General features: G+C 37.1%; 2 protein-coding genes across 6 annotated transcripts in view; one reads left to right on the top strand and one right to left on the bottom strand.

Annotated features, from left to right (window-relative positions):
* Positions 1–341: 341 nt before the first annotated feature.
* On the bottom strand, positions 342–12,314 carry LOC117291094 (DEP domain-containing protein 7-like). Of its 2 annotated transcripts, none has more exons than XM_033772623.1 (14): positions 12,230–12,314; positions 10,995–11,209; positions 10,131–10,231; positions 9,140–9,223; positions 8,249–8,344; positions 7,914–8,021; positions 7,544–7,636; positions 7,103–7,195; positions 6,490–6,585; positions 5,768–5,919; positions 5,129–5,291; positions 4,229–4,595; positions 3,451–3,652; positions 342–2,931 (listed from the first exon to the last, which is right to left on the bottom strand). In XM_033772623.1, exons 1-14 carry the CDS (start codon positions 12,312–12,314, stop codon positions 2,735–2,737), a joined length of 2,052 nt encoding a protein of 683 aa, XP_033628514.1. In that variant the 3' UTR covers positions 342–2,734. The 2 variants fall into 2 exon arrangements, with proteins under 2 accessions (XP_033628514.1, XP_033628513.1); XM_033772622.1 differs by having other exon boundaries at positions 4,229–4,598.
* A 327-nt stretch (positions 12,315–12,641) lies between these two features.
* LOC117291537 (synaptotagmin-7-like) overlaps positions 12,642–22,288 on the top strand; it is a 34,156-nt gene continuing 24,509 nt past the window's right edge. For all 4 annotated transcript variants that reach the window (XM_033773322.1, XM_033773323.1, XM_033773325.1 and 1 more), the window contains exons 1-3: positions 12,642–12,728; positions 17,359–17,909; positions 21,935–22,163. In XM_033773322.1, the coding sequence (XP_033629213.1) occupies positions 17,882–17,909; positions 21,935–22,163 (257 nt within the window). In that variant the 5' untranslated portion in view covers positions 12,642–12,728; positions 17,359–17,881. The remainder of the gene's footprint in view (positions 12,729–17,358; positions 17,910–21,934; positions 22,164–22,288) is intronic.

The following is a 22,288-nucleotide window of genomic DNA, read 5'->3' on the forward strand; positions in this document are numbered from 1 at the left end:
CAGTTTGTAATGGTGTTGCGCTAAGCAAAAATGTACTTAATGCTTATATGCTTAGCATAGATGAACTGACTGCTTTAAGGCAAAGTTTACTCTTTTTTTTCTTTGAACTGTCTGATTGTTTTAATCCTATATAAATGTAGATGTACAAATGTGAACATTTTTTCAAAATGTAAGCGGGAATGGAGATCGGAAGCGCAAAATTCGTTTATAACCAGAGCTATCATCCTATGAAATTAGGATCGGCTCTCAACTCTCATTTTTATAAAGATATAACTTACAGTTGTTTTGCATTTTTTAATTTTTACACATACACTTATTTGGGGGGGGGGGGGTTATAAAAAAGAACAAGTCTACAGTCTCCCACTTAAGTCTTTTATCATAATTACTATTTACAATTCAATTTATTTGAATTCACAAATTAGTAAATAGATATTAATTACACACTTTACAAAATTCAGTTCATGCATCTACTACATTGTCCTCTTATATGAAGGCTTTCATGGCTCCAAACCTGTGTAGCGGAGACTACATATGTGCACGCGCCACTGGTGAAGCCACATAGCCTTTTCCAACTTGATTGTGCGTGTTTTCGTGGTTGCATGACTTGTAAAGATTCAAATGTAACTTATTCATAATTTTGATACAAATATGTAAAATGTTGAAAGGTTAACCAATCACAATGCTGAAGAGGTAAATAAAGGCTGACAACATTGCATACTTGGTTTGCAAAATTTTCGACACCAGAAGGGTAGCAAAAAAGTGGACATAAAGAAAAACATAAAGAAAAAATCCTGACACGTAGGAAAAGACTCTCGGGGCTTTGTCACTCAGGCATGTAGTCTCTGGTTCCAGGCACTTTGTGGCTACATTCCTTCCAGAGCCTCAAAGGCCTTGAGTTAAGGCTAGTGTACCAGGGACTTTTGATTGCTACTTTGCTCAATAATAATCTGCATTGATAAAATATTATTTACATTTTTAATTTTTTTATTCTATATATAAACAGCTGAACTTTGACTAAAGATTGTCTAGGGAATATTTTTTACAAATTGATCAATTGATAAACGCATAATATCAAATTGTTTCCTGTGGTTTGAGAAACGTTTACATAGCTTTACATTTACCTTTATACTGTTTCTAACTATTACACAAGTCTGCACTAGTAAAAAGAAAAGTTTTTGACTAGAGTTTGCTATATAGCAGGAACTGTACTTGCTACTTAGCACCCTTTTCTGCAAATAGCTTGATTAAATTGGGCCCTTTAAGAGTTACAAATTTGTATTTGCATTTTTTGTCACTTCTACTCAAACGGTTTGCCCACCAACTTTTCATTAATAAAAATGCTTGGTACAGTGAAATTTTTTATTTTGTTTTCTAGTTTGACAACATCTTTAAGACATTTGACTTAGATTTAAATGACCCTTGAGGATCATGAATCAGTTGAATGCATGTCTAGCCAAGTGGAAAGGTGCAACCAAAGTCCATTGGTGATAGATGAAGCCAAAATGGTTTCTAGCAATAATTCACGTCAGTTTAACGAGGCTGCACTTCCGCCGATTACAGTTATTTAGGCTTGTCATCGATTTACCGCGCTGTGGTTGTTGCAAAAATCGTAATGATAGATTGTTCACACGTGACATCCCACAGTTTGCAGTCGGTTATCTTTGCTGGCAAATATCAATTTGTTTTGAATGTACAACAACATGATGCCTGGTGCAAAATGCAGAAGTTTGATCAAAGTCCTTGCTTGATTGGTCTGTGTGAAATACTTTGCTGCGTAGAAAATTGAGAACACTTGATGCAGCTCAAAGTCAAAACCCAGTAATAGTTGCCTGTAATGATGGCGTATATGATGGGACTACCTGTATTGCCGGAACTGGGTCGGAAATTAATCATCGCATGTGGTTTGACTGAAGCTGTGTGGGTGTATTGTTTGTTACCCTCTCAAATCTTCTTAAGGATGTTGTCGGATTGCAGGGATTGAGGGCTATAGACCAAAATGAAAATTGCTCTAAATCTTGGTCAAGGACACAAGTGTCAAGACCGGGTCTCGAACCCACTCTGCTGATCAGAAACACCAAAGCTCGAGTCTGGTGTTCTACACGCAACAAATTCATAATCAACCAGCTCTAGGTAATCTCTGATGAGAAACTTGATTCACAATAAGTTTTTTCATTATTTTATTTGGGGAAGTGAGGTACAGCAAGAAGAATGTCTCTTATATTGCTGCTAACATGTTCTGTTCGCATGCAGTGCAATTGGTTGCCTCCCAGTGCCTGTAAAAATTGCCCTGCTTGACTTGGGCAAACATTTCCATGTTGAGTGACCATAGAAAGGAGGATAGTGGAGGATCGAGGTTGCCTATGGGCAAGTGGGCCAATACAGTGAATGGGGTCATTAATTACAAAGGCAAGCAATAGTCAAACTATACTCCCAATCAGTGGCGTAACCAGACATTTATTTTTATTTTTTTTTGGGGGGAGGGGCAAGTGGTGGCAAAACATAATTTTGGATTATTCTTCCCCCGATACCTCAAAAACTCTATTGACATGAATTGTTCAAGGGTTAGTTTTATTGTACATATCTAGATCTACATGGGATTAAAATAATTGAATAATTCCAAAAACCAAAGGTATACTTTGCCTTGTTATCAAACCCTTCTTTTGTAATTTTGTTTTAATCGATCTCAAGTTGGGCAGGGGGCCTTTGGTTACACCACTGACTCCAATCTAAGCGACTACAACATATGAGAGAAGTGTTTATCGTACACTGTGAAATGATGTTTCCTCATGTCTTGAAGATGTTGTTTTTTATCCTTGAGGGATGTCTTGATGTCATCGATGATGGAATTGGTCAGATCATGTAGGGCTATATTTGTACCCGTTGTACACTGCAATTGGTATTGCTGGGGTGTGACCCTCTGGCAGTAGGTTTCTGTAATAAGACGAAATCAAGTTTTGAGGAAATATACTTTGGTTTGCTGCATTAGATGATCTTCCCGTCAAGTGAACTCGGCAAACTCCCACAAAGGGATATAAACACCAAGCTGGCAACAGCCAATCTCTCTCATTATACAAATATTGGTTTAATGCCTATGATTACGAATTGCACACATCAAGAAATTGTGATTGAGTAACTAGACGACAATACTTATTCTAGTCGTGAAATCAGTTCAAACCCTAAACCTTGTGATTGCAAGTTCTGCGATCTAACCGCTAGCTTTTTCCCTTGTACTGCTGCACTTTGGAACTACTTCCCTGTAATTACATCATCTTCAAATCTATCCCAGTTCAAGAGGTATGTGAACAAAGTACCTTCTCTCTCTCTTTAAATTGTCTTGTTTTCTTGTAGCCTTTGTGTTGGGCGACTTAAAAAAAAAAATATATATATAGTTTAACAAAATATGTAAATATTTTGTGAATTTGTTGTGGCACTACGAGTCGGAATACCAACCTAAACTGATGTCTTTGAGTCCTGCCTTCAATCGTGCTATTCTGATCTTTGCTGCCTCCTCAACAAGTTGTGGAATCTTGAAGATTCTATCGTTACAATCCACCATGAAGGAGACCAAGTTCTTCTCTTGGACTGGGGTCACTACTTGACTTGGAATGATCAGCGATGTAAAAGTTGTAATGAGTGTGATTCGGTTGTCCGTCTATTAAGAATGGGGGAAGGTTGAATGATTTTGAAAATGAATAATCTGACATCGGTTTTGTTGTTTGATTGTCTTTCTCGTGGATCAAGCATATGTTTTAATATAAAATATTTTGATTTTAGGTTACAGATTTGTAATTTTAAGTTTAGTTTAGATTAACCATCCTACTGTTTGACCATTCAATATCATCCACTGTGGTTTTGAATTTTTAAACTATGCCAGCCTGCAGTATGATACCACATGGTAAATGCATCTACGCAGAACACAACCAACCCTCCTACAGTCAAAACAGTCGATATCATCCACTGTGGTGTCAGCATGCATATGATATCGTAATTTGTGAAACGTCATCATCTTTAGGGATCAGATTGGCTCAGTGAATTCTTTCCCTGTCTTTCACCTCTGTGGACCCCGGTTCCAATCCCACCTCAGACCGAAGCCTTGCATGTGGATTTGGTTTTCGGTCTCTACGTGATTTTCCCCCTTGGGGTTTCCTGTTCATCATGTTCTTGGCGCTAATTTTGCTGTTGGATGTGTAATCAAATAAAAGGGTTTGTAATCTTCATGACTGCATACCTCATAGCTCAGTTTCACAGCATTCTTAGTGCTTGCCGCACTCATGAATCCCAGCAACCTCTTCAGTTCATCTCGTTCCTTCTTCCCAACAATCAACATCATCACCTGTGTCAACTCAATGGCTCTCGTTGTCTTCCCTCGAGCGAGAGAACCCAAGATGGCCGACAAGACCTCATGGAGATCAGCTGGGATCAAGTGATGTTTCCTCCCAGCGTAGTGATTGGTCAGAGTCTGGAAGAGGAGTAATTTGCGTGCATGAACCGAGGACTGTGATTGGCTGTTGGTGCTACTAAGGAAGCTGGCTGCTATTGAAGCGCCCTCTGGGTGTGAGTGAAGACAAGCAATGGCGGACGAGAACCAAGGATCACTGCTGGAAATTATCAAATAAAACACATCTATTATGTTTCTTGAATAATGATTTGGGTTAAACAAATTGACTACCAACTAAGCTATCCAGCCCTATGTTGGCAGTCTCCCTATTAGTCAATATCTTTGTTCGGGGGTGCCAGTCAGAAGCAATACAACAGTTAACTGCCGCATAGCAGTTATGATTTGGGTTAGACAAATTGACTGGAGCAGGACTTGAACCAATGAACTCCATATTACTGTATCAAAGCTCTACCAACTAAGCTATCCAGCCCTATGTTGGCAGTCTCCCTATTAGTCAATATCTTTGTTTGGGGTGCCAGTCAGAAGCCATACAACAGTTAACTGCCACATAGGCTAGCCAGGGATCACCAAGTTTTTTATACAACCTCGGAAGTGGCAGCCAAGGGATCACCTTAAGGAAATGTGACTTTTCTTAATACTGTGGGGGGCAATAAGTCGCTCTCGGGAAGTGAACTTTGTCAAGTTGATGACAAGACTGCAGTATTAAAGAGAATTTGATTGGTAACTTACCCCGTGGTGTCATCTTTGATTGTGTTTCCATTCGCTAAACTCTCTCCGATATCGTTTCTAGCTTCAAACTTTTCTGTGCAGCTTAAAATGTCCTCTAGAAGGGGTAAGTCCACTAATTGCAACAGCCTCTGTACTGTAGACTCCTTCCAGATCTGATTCAAATCTTTGAATAAACAACAATTATAAAAAACCATCAAAAAACAAATAATAAAATTTAAAAACATTCAACAACCCTCCCCATAGGTGGTGCTACTACAAGCCACATGCCGATTTATTAAGAAAGATATAATAAAAATCACATATGAAAGTTTCAGTTGGATTCAGTTGTCTACTTGTTGAGAAAAAGCAAACAATTATTTTATGTTGAATTCATCCTTGTTGACAGCGGATACTAGTCACATCTCTGGCTTCAGTACAACCCAACTCAAATAAGATTTTTCACATGGTGCTACCACAAACCTCACCTGATTATTATGAATTACTCTTATAATGAGATGTTTTATTTTTCAAATATCCTTTGAAATAATTGCTCTTTAAATGAATTCTGTTCACAAATTTTCATCTCTAACTTGATTCCGTTGCTATCTGACTTGTTTTCCCCACACTTTACCGTTCCTGCAATTTCCTAACAAAACTCACCGATATCATCTCTACTGCTCGTCTTTGATCTAGTCAACCGAACTGATGCCCTATCACAGTAAATATTCACATCGCTGCTCCTGCTACTTGTTGATTTAGTGTCAACTTGGGAGGATTCTGATGTTACACTCGCCGTCTCTACGTCCTTATTTCTGATTTTAAAAACAAAAATTAATTTCAACATAAAAAGGGTTTTCAGGGTTCTTTTTGTGGCAAGTGCTGTTTGTTATGTTGATGAAATCAACTGTATTTTGAAGCAGGAGAAACCGTGGATAAGGTGCCTCCAGACCATTCAACCCCATTGTCTGAACATCCAAGAAGGAAATGACTAGCAACTTGTCTTTGCCTTCACCTTTTCCAAGAGATATCCCCTTTTTAGTCTGCCTCATTCAATAATTAATTACTTTCTCTTCCTTTTCCCACCTTTGACTTTGTCTTTTGTGTTTCCAACCTCTTGTTGTTAAACCAGCCCTTTCCCTGGACCCCCTTATCTCCTTCATTGTTCATTCCTTGCTTTTTTGGTGTGCTTTCTACCTCCCTCTCATTTTTGTCCATTTGATTGCTCCTTTTACACCAGTACACCTTTTTATGTGTGTTGTCATTTAACCTTGAGAAAGACTCTACTAGAAACATCAGGCCATTAACTCTCTTGTGCATTTAAACCAGTTTTGTAAATATGACTCAGGTTTTCTTTTATGAAAGTAATTCTTGTGACTACTGACTTGACTTCTGTTCGCTTCCCAAGTCGAAAACTTCCGATACTCCGACGACTCTTTTTACGCTCTGGCAGGGATCCTTGAGAATCAAGATCTCCGCATCTTAAGTGAAAATAAAAAGATGTTTGATGTTTTGTGGAAAAGAAGGCATGATATAAAACAATGAGGGACAGAGTTGACTTCAGGGCTCGAACTTGTGGGCAAAATTCAGAAGACTGCAGGATTTGTAGCTTAGAATCTTTACTTGACTGGGATTTTATTTACAAGACAATGAAAAGAGACTAAAATCAAAACGAGAACCAGTTGTATGATCTGAACTGTTTACACCAAGATAATTTTGTATGTCTTCTGTTTTAAGGGTGGTACTCTACAGGATTGAAAGATGTTTGTGATACTCGAGCTCAACACTTGAACTTCATTCTTTTAAGACAAAATTTTGAATTTAAAATTACAAGACCACCAGACTTGTCCTGCCTTTCGCTTACTGGCCCAACAGTAAAATCACCCGGAGGTAAAATCTGAGCCCCTGTGACTTGGAGATGAAGAAACAGGAAAGGGTTTGGGAGATTGCGACTCCCTAATGGCTAAATGGATCAGAGTCAAACAGAACTCAACTTACTTCGGTTCAAATTTTTGTCTTGAGAGTCTGAAACTTGCTCTTAGCTTGTCTCCGGATCGAGGGATGTTTTCAAGAGATCCACTGATATTGTAACTGAAGATTGTAAAACAACAAAATTTGTAACAATTCAAATATACCCAGCAGGGAACAATTTCGTCCAGCAGTTATTGCATAGGTAAATATTAAGACTGGTTAAATTTTGTGTACAATAATGGTAAACATTGAGTAGCAAAAGATGATTTTTTTAGAAGTAATTTATACATTTTGCATTGCAGTTTGCTATAAAAGGGAAATCTTTCGATGACCAGTTGCCATTTATTACGGTTCCGAGGACTGGATTATTTACATGCATCCCATGAAAGGAAATTTAGTTATATCTCACAAACATTTAAGATATTACTATTCGTGTTGCCACGTCTTGCATGACATCAATTAGCTCACCTCCCCTCTGGTTTTAGTTTTCCGAGTCCAAAGCTGTTTCGTTTTCTCTTCTTTTTCTCAAGGGGTGTATCTGATGGGTTTCCTTCAGTCATTCTGTTGCAATAGGGACGAGGAAAGAGAACAAGGAAAAAATATAGACAAAGGATTGTTGTTATATGTACTGAAGATTGTCTGCTGTTAAAAGTAAGATTGACGTCAGATAAAGAATGATACACTACTTGGTGATAGGGTTGTCGTTGTAGTCAGCAAAACAAATTAATTATGCACTTTGGTTTCAAAATTATGAGTTTTTGTACTCAAATGGTAGGATAGCATCTTTCAACAAGAACATTTTTTAATCAAAGCAAAACTGTAAAATAAAAGGTCATACCTAGGTAATCCATCTGTTTTGAGTTTTCCAAGGCCGAAGCTTGCCCTCTTCCTTTTCTTGCGGTCAAACAAACCGGCAAAACCAGTTGCACCATCATTTTCATCACATCTAAATACAAAAACAAGTTACGTCAAAGACGTGTAAATCTTTACTTCAGACTAACAAACAAAATATATTCAGATAATTTTTACTTTATAAGTATCCATCAGAATTCATATTCATATGAATTTTATTATTTCTGAATTGCCAGTGTAACCACCTTGACTTTCGCACAAAACTTGCACTGGTTTCGATGTTACTGAAACTGAAAAGCCAAGGCGGAAATTTATTCTTACCGATGTTCCATTTTTGACTTGCCAACACCAAAACTGCTCCTCAGTTTCTTCCTTCTGTCGAATGGAGAACTTTTCAAGATGTCATGGTCAATCGATCTGCATAACATAATCAATCCCAACATCTCGTAACAATTTAAGAATACTCAGAAATACAAACTCCTGTTTATACCAAAAAGTGCCCGACTATTTTTTGCTCCTACAGCCTCAGTTAGGAGTAGATTTTGGAATTAAAAATACTACTTAGTTCTGAAAAGAACTATTGCGCTTAATAACTACTGCCTGGTGAGGGGAGATAGGTAATCGACTGGGACTACTATTTTTGCCTAGTGAATTGAGGGGAATTCTTGTTATGCAGCAGAGTGAGCTCTGCATAATTGGTTCCAGATGGGGATTTAAAGTTTTAGGTATATTCCACAGTGATCATTTATGCATTCTATTGTTTTAGTTTGTTAAGCTTCTTAGTGTCTTAAAGGCAGTGGACACTATTGGTAATTACTTAAAATAATTATTAGCATAAAACCTTTCTTGGTGACAAGTAATGGGGATAGGTTGTTGGTATAAAACATTGTGAGAAACAGCTCCGTCTGAAGTGCCATAGTTTTCGAGAAAGAAGTAGTTTTCAACGAATTTGAGGTCTCGACCCCAAGTTTAGAATTTGAGGTCTCGAAATCAACCATCTAAACGCACCCAACTTCGTGTGACAAGGGTGTTTTCTTCTTTCATTATTATCTCGCAATTTTGATGACCGATTGAGCTCAAATTTTCACAGGTTAGTTATTTTATGCATATGTTGAGATACACCAACTGTGAAGGCTATTCTTTGACAATTACCAATAGTGTCCACTGCCTTTAAGGGCAAGCAATCTTATAGTGTAGGGTGAAACTTGTTACCTTTTCTCTGTTTGACTTCTTGACATCTGTGACAATTGATGGTCGAAATGACTATTGCTACGAGCTCTCTGTTCACTCCCAATTCTGTTCATGAGTTTTTAAAGAAAGAGTCTTAGAATTCACAATAACTATACAGTCCCTGGTCTGAAATCTTGTTTTAGTCTCTACATGTAATTCTTTATTGAAATTATTAAAGCTGACACACTGAATCCGCTCAAATCCTTGTTGATGGATTCATGGCTTGCTTGATCAGCATTCACTTAGATTGTTTTTTTAAATCATTTTACTGGGTCATCAAATTTGGTGAATCAAGTTTCCCCCAATCCACCATTAAGGACTGCAACACCTTGCCCTGAATTTATGTCATCTCTAGTAAATCAATGGACACCTTTAAAGACCTCACTAAAAAACAAAGTTACTCCCTCCCTTTACCCTCCCATCCCATCCATACATTTTGCAAGCTGATGTGATGTGTCTTTTAAACATTTTTGTGCCAGCTTATTTAAAACAGTACAGAAGTTAAATTTAGTCAAAGAATTAAAGGTTTATCGATAGAAGACGGTAAAACCAAGCCCTCCAACCACATTGATACATTATCACAGCAGGCCTGTGGCTGTACATTGAATTGTGAACTCTCACCCAGTTACATCACAGGCGCGCTCTCCACAGATTTGATACAGAGGAGAGGGCCTGCACTTGCAGTCTGCTAACTAGGTGAGAAATCATAATATAATTCCATGTACGCCGCAGGTCTGCTTTGAGCATGTCGACACAGCCCTTTAATATACAGTCAGTGAAAGTCTTAAAGTCCTAGGGTTAGGATTACTGTTAAAGTCGACCTGTGACAGGCCTGGAATTAAACACAGGCCACTGCCTGTAACCCTGGTCTTGGTGCCCCTTCCAAAACTTTCTCATAGAATGGAAGGGCCCTTTGCAAAACCAAAATGGCCTAGTCCTCTCATATATCAAATTGCAGGCCTGCTGTTATTACCTGTAGTAGCTTGCATTGTTGTCCTGGAAGACTGGTTTAGTGTTTATGGATTGCTGAGACTGAGACAAAACATCGTCAAATATACTCTGCTCCAGTAGTAACTGAAAGAAATTAGTTGTTGTTGGGAATTTGTTATGAAATTTATGGACAAGTTAAAATTGTGTGCAGTTACGGAAACTGAAGATATGATCAGTCAATCAATGGGAAACCTAAAATACATTATTTTTTTTTTTTTTTAAACAACTCAATGTTAGCAGCATCAATATTGAATTGAAGAATGTTTTCATTGAAAATGTTATAAAGAAAAATTTATAGTGTAAATTTGTACCTTTTTGTGAAACTTTCTTTCAACCATTTTCCTTTTTGTTTTTTTAGGGGAAATAAAGGGATGTTTTAAATAAAGTGCACTGTGTTCAGTGACGTAAGTTTTGTAGTTTAACCCTCCTATACTGTTTGACTATTTGTATATTACTCAACCGAATGTCATACAACTCGTCCGTCGGACAGCTCGTCCGTTCGGACAAATCGACAGTTCAGACATTTCGACGGGAGGGTTAAACTACAAAACTTATGTCACTGAACACAGTGCACTTTAACATCCCTTTATTTCCCTCCAAAAAACAAAAAGGAAAATGGTTGAAAGAAAGTTTCACAAAAAGGACAACTCAACGGTTCAGACAACTCGACTTTGAGACAACTCGACGGATGGCCAAGTCCGACAGACGAGTTGTCTGGTCTCCACTCAACCATATCCACTGTTATTTTGTATGGGTAAAATTTTCAAATCAAAAGATTATTATCCAAAGTAAGACTTAGTCTTGAGTGACTGGAACATGCTCTTTGCAGCGATTCAACTGCACATACCTGACACAATTTGACTGCATTTTCTCTGGAAATGTCTCGCTCAAATCCACTCTGCTGTAAATATGGCAGTAGGACATCTACAGCATTGGCTCCAGTGAAGCATCCTTCGTAACGCTTTGCCTTGTTCTTGTGGGGTTTTGTGTCTACGCTGTCTTGTAGATGTTTGATAATGCTGTTCCATCGCTGTGTGGCTCGAAATGGTCCATTCATCGTACCTGCGGCAGATTGAGTGTTAATAATTGCTGCAGTTAATTTGAAAAATAAAATGTGCAGCAACACAACAGGCCTGTTTACAGTGAGTATAGTTGCGATATTGTAACCCTCCATCCTCCCGGTAATCGCAGACCATTGGGAGGATGGATGTTACAATGGTCGCAGACCGCTGGGTTGGGAAGATTGAGGGTTTATGATTGTGAAAATGATTATGATTTTGAAAAATACTGAAACAGCTAGCCCCACTTTTGTTAATAAGACTAAAGTTGGCCACATAAGTGGAAGTGGGATTTCTGAAATCAGTGATGTGATAATATTGAGTGATACTTAGAACCAGGGCAACGCAACTTTTGGTTGCGATAATCGTGACCCATATCCTCCCAACGGTTAGCCGAGTTACGATTATCGCAATGAACAAGTTACAGTTACACAGCAAATTGTCTTCTTTTTTAAACAAAATTTATATTTTTACTCATATAGTCTAAATTTATAATCTAACAAAAAAATATATAAAAAGGCTTTTTGATTTAGTGAAATCCAGACCCAGTAACTGGGTCTCTGTACTAATTTTATTAAATTTTGATATTTGCATTTTTTTTCTGCGCCCACCCTGCCTGAGCTGAGGCTGAGCTGTTTTTTCACTTCCTGCTTTTTTTTAAAATGTTAATTGTTTACTGTTTTTTTTTATACTTTTGTTTTAAACGTTTAATTTTTTTAAATCCCCCTGGAAAAAAAAGGTTAAGTAAACAAATTATTTCCGCTTATGGCACAACAGATACAGATGTAGCCCCACTTGTGTGGCCAACAAGTGGGGCTAATACAGATGCAGAGCCAGCCAGAGGCAGAGGCGCAGAGAGCAAGGTTGGACTCGACAAAACATGATGATTTTTTAATTTAAAAAATTGTGTTGAAAACAACGTTATAATTATTCGCGGTCATTTATCATACCGCAGCAATATTATTGTTTTGATTTTGACACCACTCCGATCCGATATGTTTCGATTCCAGAATAACTTACTAACCTGCGTCATCCATTGAGTCTGTCATCGGTTTTGAACAAAAGTTTTGTGTTTCTCGCAGAGGGTGAATCTTCAACAAGGTCGCCATTTTGAAATTGAATTTACCTCGGTTTTATTTTGGATTACTACATTTTGACAAAGGGGGTGTTTGAGTCGAAACGCCCAATTTAAAAACGAAACGGACAAAAGGTAACTAGAAAAAAACTGCAAAATTTTGGGTTTCAAACCTTTGACATTCAAAGAATTGCTTCACATTTTAAAATAGTTTCGATATTTGTATGTACTTTGAACATTTTCTGATGTTGATTTTAAAACTAAAATGGAGTATGCCAATTCTCACCCACTCACCGAGAGAGGGCGCCATGCACCCAGCACCAAATCAATCAATCAATTATTGGAAAACAAAGTTGCAGGGCTCATATATCAGCAGAGTCGAGTCCTTTTCATTATAGCTCCCCATGGTCAAAGTCGGCAATGAAAGTTGCATAACCCACACCAAAGAGTAAGTAATTAAATGTATGCATTTTTATAATTTACTGTATTGAAAAGCTTGGATAGGTTTCTTGCTTTTGCTTTGCTGTTAATTATTATTAATGACAATATTGAAACCTACAACAGCACACGATGGAGAAAAGGACGAAAACTTTTGGTTGCAATCTCAAATCTGAACCGAACTCGCTCCGCGCGCCGACGCACACTGCGTAAACTTTGCATGCAACAAGTCTGTGTGTACTGTGTGAATGGTGATATACACAGTGTTTTGTCCGTGTGCAACAACACTGCATGCTATGTGTGGTAATTCTATTGTAGTCAACATTTTCTTTACACAGGGGGGAGTGTCACTGCCAAAACAATCATACAATGCTGTTGTCTTCTCAACATTAACATTAAAGGCAGTGGACACTATTGGTAATTACTCAAAATGATTATATTAATTAGCATAAAACCTTTCTTGGTGACGAGTTATAATGGGGAGAGGTTGATGGTATAATTAATAAAACATTGTGAGAACCGGCACCCTCTGAAGTGCCAAAGTTTTTGAGAAAGAAGTAATTTTCCACCAATTATTTTGTTTGAGACCTCAGATTTAGAACTTGAGGTCTCAAAATCAACCACCTAAACGCATACAACTTCGTGTGACAAGGGTGTTTTTTTCTTTCATTGTTATCTCGCATGTTCGATGACCGATTGAGCTCATATTTTCACAGGTTTGTTATTATATGCATATGTTGAGATACACCAACTGTGAAGGCAAGTCTTTGACAATTACCAAAAGTGTCCACTGCCTTTAAAGCAATTGGACACTTTCTGAACAGAACAAAAAATAAAAATTCACAGATTTACAAATAACTTACAGAGTTTACAGAAGGTAATGGTGAAAGACTTCCCTTGAAATATTATTCCATGAAATGCTTTACTTTTTGAGAAAACATTAAAACAGTTATCAATTCTCGAAATCGAGAATAACAGAGATTTATTTTGAACACATGTCATGACACGGCGAAACATGAAGAAACAAGGGTGGGTTTTCCCGTTATTTTCTCCCGACCCCGATGACCGATTGAGCCTAAATTTTCACAGGTTTGTTATTTTATATAAGTTGTGATATGGGCAGTTCCATAGAAATGTAAACCTCAGTGCCAAAATTTCAAAATGGCACTAATGTGGCAAATGAGGCATCATTTTGTAGCTCATTGTATGAATTTTAATAAAATATAATTTGTTACTGAAAATATTCAGCGGCTTAAGTGCTATTTTCGACTGAAAAAATACTTTAAAAATAGTGAAATTTGCTAAAAAATAATGTTTTGCCAAATTAATCAAAATTTTTACTGTGGTTAAATAGTGTTTGTTTTGGTTTTGCACCTGTTTGAAGTTTGCTATGGTAACAACACAATGATGGAAAAAAAAAATAAAATCTTTCAAAATTTTATGATATTCAATATTTTAGGAAACTTACTTTTCCGATGTACGTCCGACACCAAAATAGTGAATATTTTAATCTCCCTTTTTCAACCGTGGGCAGAAAATTTTCAAATTAACACTACAAAGCACAATTAATGCCCTCTATCTAAACATGGAATTATTTTTTTTAAAAAATCTTCTTAATCGTACAAAATCCTGGTGTCGGACGTGCATTTTGTTCGTACGTCCGACACCAGTACGTTCGACACCTCCAAAATAATTATGTGAAAGCCTTTTTGAATGCCTTTAAAATATCATACAAAGCTATAAATTGGTACCTAGGGTAACTCTCACCCAAATCACTCAAATCTTGCCTCAAAACAAGTGTATTTCATTCCCCTTTTTTTCTACTGGCTGCTAAAAACACAATAATTTTAATCCGCAGAAAATTTTAATTTCTATTTCTAAAACCCACTGGTACTTATAATTAATATAAGAAAAGCTTGGTTTTTGCAGTATATTTGTTAAATTCAGGTACATGTGGTTACCCCCAACCAAGGATAGAGCGCTTATTCATTTAGTAAACTGTTGACAATGCTATAAAGTTGGTTCTTAAGAGAAAATATCAAAACATTTAACACCAAAATTCTTGGTGACCTTTGACCTTGGCAACAGTTACCCACCAAGAACTTTAAACTTTAATTTTTTTTAAACACAAGTCCAATCTTCAATATATTTGGACCAAATGTTATTTTGCAGACTCATATCTTTCATTGTTAGGCAACATTTTGAAACTTGGGTGTTTTGCAAGTTTGGGTTGCCACAGCAATGCATAAGGATACGCATGTACATCATGTACAAGTTGCATTACACATGCACATTGTTTCTATTGATCTCAAAAAGTTGTATAATTTGACAATTAAACCACTTTTTTTAACAAATAATGATTTAATCTGATATTACAACACCAAATTGGTAGATTAAATCATTATTTTATAACAAAAGTGAAAAGTTGAACTGATTGTTACCTATTTTTGAATGCAATTTCGGACAAGTACGTGCGACACCAATATATTAAATGCCGTTCCTTAAAATTCAAATTTAAGAACCAAATGTCTTATGGTAAAGTGTAATGACAGAGGTCTGATGAAACCATAAATAAGAAAAAATTGCATTAAAGTTCAAACACATCACAGAGTTTGAACTACAAATATTGGTTTTCATAAAAAGGCGTTTCTCTGAGTACGTCCGACACCATGGTGTTTTGGGCGAATGGCGTCTATATCCAAAGACATGGATGAATAATTTTTTGATAAAATAACTTTAGTGACTGCCTTATACCTCTATCCAGAATAAAAATTCCTTTTATTTATACCACTGTAATAATACACTCTGTTAAAGTGTCCGAAATGTACGTCCGACCCCATGGAACTGCCCATATACGAAGTGTGGGCCTTTGTTGAACAATACTGTTTACCGATGTTGTGCGATTGCTTTTTAAAAAAAAAAAATAAAAAAAAAAATGTTGATCGTTTTGATTTGATGTTTGTTTTTGTATAAAAATTAATCACTTGATTAAAAAATTATAAATTGACTTTGGGTACTACATTTTTTAAATTTTATATTTATGTGAAATTGCAAAATAAATAGTAATAATAATAAAAACAACTATGATAAATTTCTTTTTGGTTTTTTTTGTGGTAAACTTGTAGGAAGCTTGTTTTAACAGTAGTGTGAAAAAAACACTAGACGGAAAAGTTTCTGTATGGCGCCACCACTTTGACCTTCGAAATGAAATAATATAGTAACGGTATCTTATTTATTTACCTCAATGAGATTGGCCTATCCCTTTTTGTTGAAATGAATGAAAAAGTGGTGGCGCCATACATACAGTTATCCCACTAGACTGCAGTAACTACTTTGTTAAAAAAGGGGTTACTGGTCCAATGCTAAATTTACGAGACTCCGTGGCCAGTGGCCCTGTGGGTATTTAGAGGGGAAAAAACCCATAGACTGCAAGACTTGTTTAGGTGGGAGCATCTTCCTCCATGGTGGGAGTTACTTGCTGCAGTCCAGTACTAAAATTCTAAAAGTAAATTTACTAGACTCTAGCCATAGGACAATAGGTACTAGTAGATAAAATACCAGACTGCAAGACTTGTTTAGTTGTGGGGTTTACTTTGTGAGTGATGTCCCAATATACTAAAATTTATTTACTCTAGTCAGTGGTCCACTTCACTTTGTATATTGTACACTCAATAGTCTGCAATACTTGTTCAGGAGTGACCGAATTCTGAAAGTGTTAGACTTTGGCCTATAGACTCTGACCAGTGGTCAACTTGGAACCCAACCATCGACTTTACCAAATTAATTAGGATTTAATATGTATGATTGTCGTGTACTTCCAGATAACAAACATCCTCTTAGTGGTCGAGCCTGACTGTAGTATTAACAGGACACACCCTTCTGTTATTCATTTAGGCCTTCACCAGACCCATAATCCTCTCGGCTGATTTTTTTTATTTATCTCTGAATATTTTGAAGATTAATTTAAAAGTAGACTCTCTAACAATAACATGCCCCCATGACTGGACTGCTTTTCGCATTATCTCACGGTAAAGCATTAATGCCCCTTGCCGTAGTGTAAAGGAATTACTCTCTGCTATAGTGATCATTTAATGCTCTGTAAGTCTAATTCTTAAATCAACATTGACTAGATTTATTGTGCCTTGAACCATTCTCTGATTGCGCTGAGTATTGTGCATCAAGTGTGTGTGCAAGGACAGGCCCACCACCCTTTCTCTGTGAGAAAACGAAGGTCTTCTGAACTACCACGATGTTCATTTTTCGGTCCTTTCTGTACGATGTCTACTTTGTATAGTATGAAAACAAGACTATAGCATTGCTTTGCAGTTTGTTTTGTACTTTGGACCCAAAGTTGAATGCAAACTTGCTCAGGAGTCAATATATAACTTGTTGATTTATTTATGAATGGTAAGATTTTAAAAGGCTAGGCTTCAGACGCGTGCATTTTTTACACATTGTGTAGCTGTAGCCTTCATGGTATTTGTATTGTATAAAACATTACAGCTTATATAGCAATCTAAAGTAGCTTTGTTCGGGATTTGACCCACAATTGAATCTGTTCATCTCTGTGACCTTCAGTAATCATGGATTTGACGAACTGAAAATATTCATATAATTCCTTTTTGTTTCCCCAATTGCAGCTTTGAATGAAGCAATCCTCAACGCTCTGTTCAATGGTCACAGTTGGGCGCACTCACTCATCATTTCCCACCAGGGAGTTCTGCATGAGTAACTACTTAATGTAAAGGCAGTGAGGACTAGAATTCCTAAACTAATAAACCCTGCAGGCATGCACAGAAAAATTGTGTGGGTATTTATAAATTCTCTTGTGTTCCTGATCTGGAGAATTTAGATACAGTACTGTCTTTTATGCTTTTCGTTGTAAGGGCTTAACTTTTACGGTATCAACACCGCCAGTATTTTTGTTCTCTACCATGAGTTGATTTGCTACCCAGTGGGCAATGATTGTCACATACGCTCAGTGAGTTTACCAACTGCAGTACGGTGCTTCGATTTCCTACACCAGGGATTTTTTCAACACCACAGGAGTGAAAGAGAACGGAATTGAATTCTGTTGTTTTTACCACATGCTGTTTTGTGTAGAGGAAGGGGGTGGATTTTATATCATGGAGGTTTGATTGACGCGGTTAGAACAGCGACAAGATGCAAGAACTACCAGCAGAAAATGAAGGTAAGCATCGCACGATGGACTTAAAGGCACTGGACACTATTGGTAATTACTCAAAATAATTGTTAGCATAAAAAATTACTTGGTAACAAGCAATGCAGAGCTGTTGATATTATAAAACACTGTCAGAAACGGCTCCCTCTGAAGTAACATAGTTTTTGAGTAAGACTCACTCAAACTTTGCTTCAAACAAAGCCTTATATGTATGCATTTGAAAGCACACAAAGAAATGCAACAATGATGTTTTTTCTTTCGATTCTCTTGCAAATTAGATGACCAATTGAGCCCAAATTTTCAAAGGTTTGTCATTTTATGCATCATATTATGATGTTGGGATATACCAAGGGGGAATACTGGTCTTTGACAATAACTAAACATATCTGCCAGTGCCTTAAAACTGAGTGAGACAAAAGTAACTAATTCGTGGCAGTCTATTTTCTTGTACATTCCCAATCTGTTTATGATGTTACATCTGTGACCTTTAAAAATTGCGTTCACGTAGACAAAGGCCTCAGGGGACGAAAATCATTCTTTTGCATAGCAGTCCGTACGATTTGGATTGCAAAATAAAAAAAATGCTTGAAAAATATTGTATGTAAACTTGTGAAATTTGCTTAGGTTTAGAGGCTTACTCCAGGCCGGCTGGAAAGGGAAGAAAGAATTGTTAAAAATGTCAAAATGTTGTGCCAGTAGCATTCTTAAGCCTTAAAAATAGTAAGAAAACAAATAGATATTGCTGTTGGTGGTAAGAAAGAAACAACAACATTGGGTAAAAAGTCAACTTTGAGAAGACATTTGTGGCGTACCTTTTGTATTCAGTAATACTTATATACATGTACACGTACCTTGGGTATGAAAGAGATACATGTTTCGTTGGGCCACAGGGACAATCGGAACTAAGTCTTAATGAAGTTTGGAAAGAAAGATGATTTATGTTTTATTTTATTTTATTAATATTACTATTTTTTGGGGGTGGGGGAGGTAACCCCTCAAAAGAGTTTTATTTTAAAAATATTTTATTGTAAACTGAAACTTCACACGAATGTCACACATAGCAACAATACGGTCCACACACAAAGTATCCATCTACTCAAATTACTTTAACACAAACTAAATATTCGTGGCTTTCTTGTTAAAGTCATCTTTCATTTTGTGTAATGTACCCAGCTCACTGCTTTCGTTTTGACACTTCCTTTGCCACCTCAGTTCAAACAAAAGCGTAAAGGTTGTCTACTTCGTGTTAACTAGACATGTTACCTTGGGTATGAAAGTGATACATGTTTCGTTGGGCCACAGGGACAATCGGAACTAAGTCTTAATGAAGTTTGGAAAGAAAGATGATTTATGTTTTATTTTATTTTGTTAATATTACTATTTTTGGGGGGTGGGGGAGGTAACCCCTCAAAAGAGTTTTATTTTAAAAATATTTTATTGTAAACTGAAACTTCACACGAATGTCACACTTAGCAACAATACGGTCCACACACAAAGTATCCATCTACTCAAATTACTTTAAAACAAACTAAATGTTTGTGGCTTTCTTGTTAAAGTCAACTTTCATTTTGTGTAATGTACCCAGCTCACTGCTTTCGTTTTGACACTTCCTTTGCCACCTCAGTTCAAACAAAAGTGTAAAGGTTGTCTACTTCGTGTTAACTAGACATGTTAGTTTTAACATGGAGGTCACTATTAAAATAAAAGGAATGGTCAGGCACTAGTCTTTCGTTTGTTTGTAAGTCAACCAGAGACACAACCTCTTGTTAAAGGCCTGTGTGCACATTGTTTTTGGCATGATGTGAATTAAAATGATTATCTGGTGATGGTGTTTTTCATTTACTTAAATTTGTTATAATCTCTTTTCTATTCACCCTCAAATTGAAATCATACAGCTTTACTGTTTTTCAACCACCTGTACCAGAGTTTAATGAACAAACTAAAAAATAATTTTTTTTTTAAATACTTTTTGTAATAGATCAAATTCACAGAGCTCATCAACCAATTGTTGATTGCACATGTAAAAGCAATTAACTACAAAAAAAAACATTCAGTAGGACCTTGTTTCAATTCAACACGCTTTTGGCCAAACTTTCAAAACTTGGGTCCAGAATACCCACGCTAGTGAACAATTCTGGGGAGAACCAATGTGTACAATGGTGTAGGGGGATGATCATTGCTGTACATTCCTGTATTCCTGTCGTTTACATGCAGGAACGGGTGACTGCTTTACATGTAGGTATTCCAACATCCCTATTGTTTGGACAACATCATGTGATGTATTCCTTAGGGTAGGGTTAGGGTTTGGCCTTGGAAATAATAGTAGTTATAATAATAATGGAAATTTATATAGTGCCTATCCATTGTAAATATGCTCCTGGGTGCTGAACAATTAAAAGAAAACCTATTAAAATCCATACAGTACCCAAGAGAAAATACAGTAAACATGTAATAAATGCAGAATTTGCACACACCAATCAATAGTTAAAAACACTTAGAATAAACCCAAGTTTAAAAGCTGGAATTGCTACAGAGAAAAAACAAAATAATATGTAGTACCACCAATACATTGTACCACCAAGGTTGTCGAACATAGCATGTCGTGTCGGAACAAATGGTTCTCGTGTAGGAACAAATTGGTGTCTTGTCGGAACATGGTGTCATGTTGGAACATCTATAGGGGTGTCGTGTCGAAACAGACATGTAGGGGTGCCCTGTCGGAACATGGGTGTCCTGTCGGAACATGGGTGTCCTGTCGGAACATGGGTGTCCTGTCGGAACATGGGTGTCCTGTCGGAACATAGGGGTGTTATAGGGGTGTAACCACAGGAATAAACAAGGCACAGTGTCATTTTTGTACAGATTTTTGTACAGTGTTTATGTACTACAGTGTACAATGGTTCCATAATTCAGAACGTTACGTCCTTGAATGTATTCTAACAACTTGCTGTAAAACGTTGTGTAAACAGAGTAGATTTATCATAAAGACATAACCCATATTCCAGACAGGAACACATACCACGATGGATAAACCCCTAAACAACCCAAGGAAAATTTCTTTTGATGTTCCTTTAACATTTTGGTTGACCTTTCCACACTTGAGTCGCTAGCCCTGGGAAAATACTGGGAAAGTAATTGCTTTGAGGAAAGGCATAGTAGCTGATCCAGGTTTAAATGTAGGATCATAGATTGTTTTTGTCAGCATATTCGAGGTTTATTGGCTGAATTATCAATCATACAAAATAAAATCACCAGAAAAAGTTTCAGCTGAATTCAGTGTCCAATGCCTGTTAAGAAAACAGCAAAAATTGTTTGGTATTGTTCCCAAAAATGTCAAATCCATCCACATTCAGCAAGTTGACAATGACAGAGGGCACCAACCTCAACTACATGTATGAGTTTGTATTGAGGGCATTCAAACGAACACTGCAGAAATTTCCAAAAATCGCCTAAAGTCAATCTTTGGATATTCAGACTTTCGACCTTGTTTGTTTATTTCTAATAAACTGGGGCACTTCAGACGAAATAGTTTCACAGGGTATTATTTGCTTTCATTACCAGCCTTATAACAAGGAGGTTTTAGAATCTACATGTAGGCCTATAGACCCTTTCTTTAACCATGGAGGTACCTCCATGGGTTAACATTAATTAGGTTGGAAACTTGAACATTGCAGTATCTGTAAAATGAGGGTATGCTGGGGTCAAAAGGTACCTGGAGCAGTCATTATTACAGGCCTCGAATTACACATTAGGCCATTGAGGCCATGGCGTCTGTTGTTAGAACTTTCCCAAAGACTCTATTCAAGATTTTCAAATGGAAGTACCCTATGCCATGGACCTCCATGTCCATACAAAATAAAAATTGCCTTGCCCTCTCAAAGGTGAAAATTCAGGCCTGAAATGGAATGAAAATATACACTTAGCTAGTTTGAATGTTGCGTGAAAGTTTGGTTTAAAACGTACACACTAAAGGGATCCATCTCCAAATCTGTTGTCTTTTCGGTTACAATTGTTTTGTTTTTTTCGTTTGACAGTGTTGCACCAGGTCATCCTGGCCATGGTGTCTGCAGCCTTCCTAATGGTGGCTGCAATGACGGTCTTCTTATGTGGCTTCTGCAACCTCTTCAAGAAGTCTAGTGACTTGGAACAGAAGCAACCCATCCTTGGAATGGATGAGAATGGACAGGGCTTTAAGAAACAGGGTACAATGAGCGGTAGTTACAACTCCAATGCAAGGAAATCGTCACCTGTTATAAATACCGGGTGAGTGATCCTTATTTATTACTTAGATTTATATTTATATTAATAAAATCCCAGTATAAGAGATCCACTCGACCCCCATACTGTCAATGATGTATGGATGGCCTCTGTTTTAGCAAGTGTGGGGG

Source organism: Asterias rubens, chromosome 6 (genome assembly GCF_902459465.1).
Source record: "Asterias rubens chromosome 6, eAstRub1.3, whole genome shotgun sequence".
NCBI classification, from domain to species: domain Eukaryota; kingdom Metazoa; phylum Echinodermata; class Asteroidea; order Forcipulatida; family Asteriidae; genus Asterias; species Asterias rubens.

Excerpts from the sequence above, each read along its gene's own strand:
- LOC117291094 (XM_033772622.1), bottom strand. The coding sequence starts at position 12,314 with ATGGCGACCTTGTTGAAGATTCACCCTCTGCGAGAAACACAAAACTTT. Across the intron at positions 8,022-8,248 it reads AAGTCAAAAATGGAACATCG|ATGTGATGAAAATGATGGTG; the intron begins GTAAGAATAAAT and ends TTTTGTATTTAG. Across the intron at positions 7,637-7,913 it reads AAAACAGATGGATTACCTAG|AATGACTGAAGGAAACCCAT; the intron begins GTATGACCTTTT and ends CTATTGCAACAG.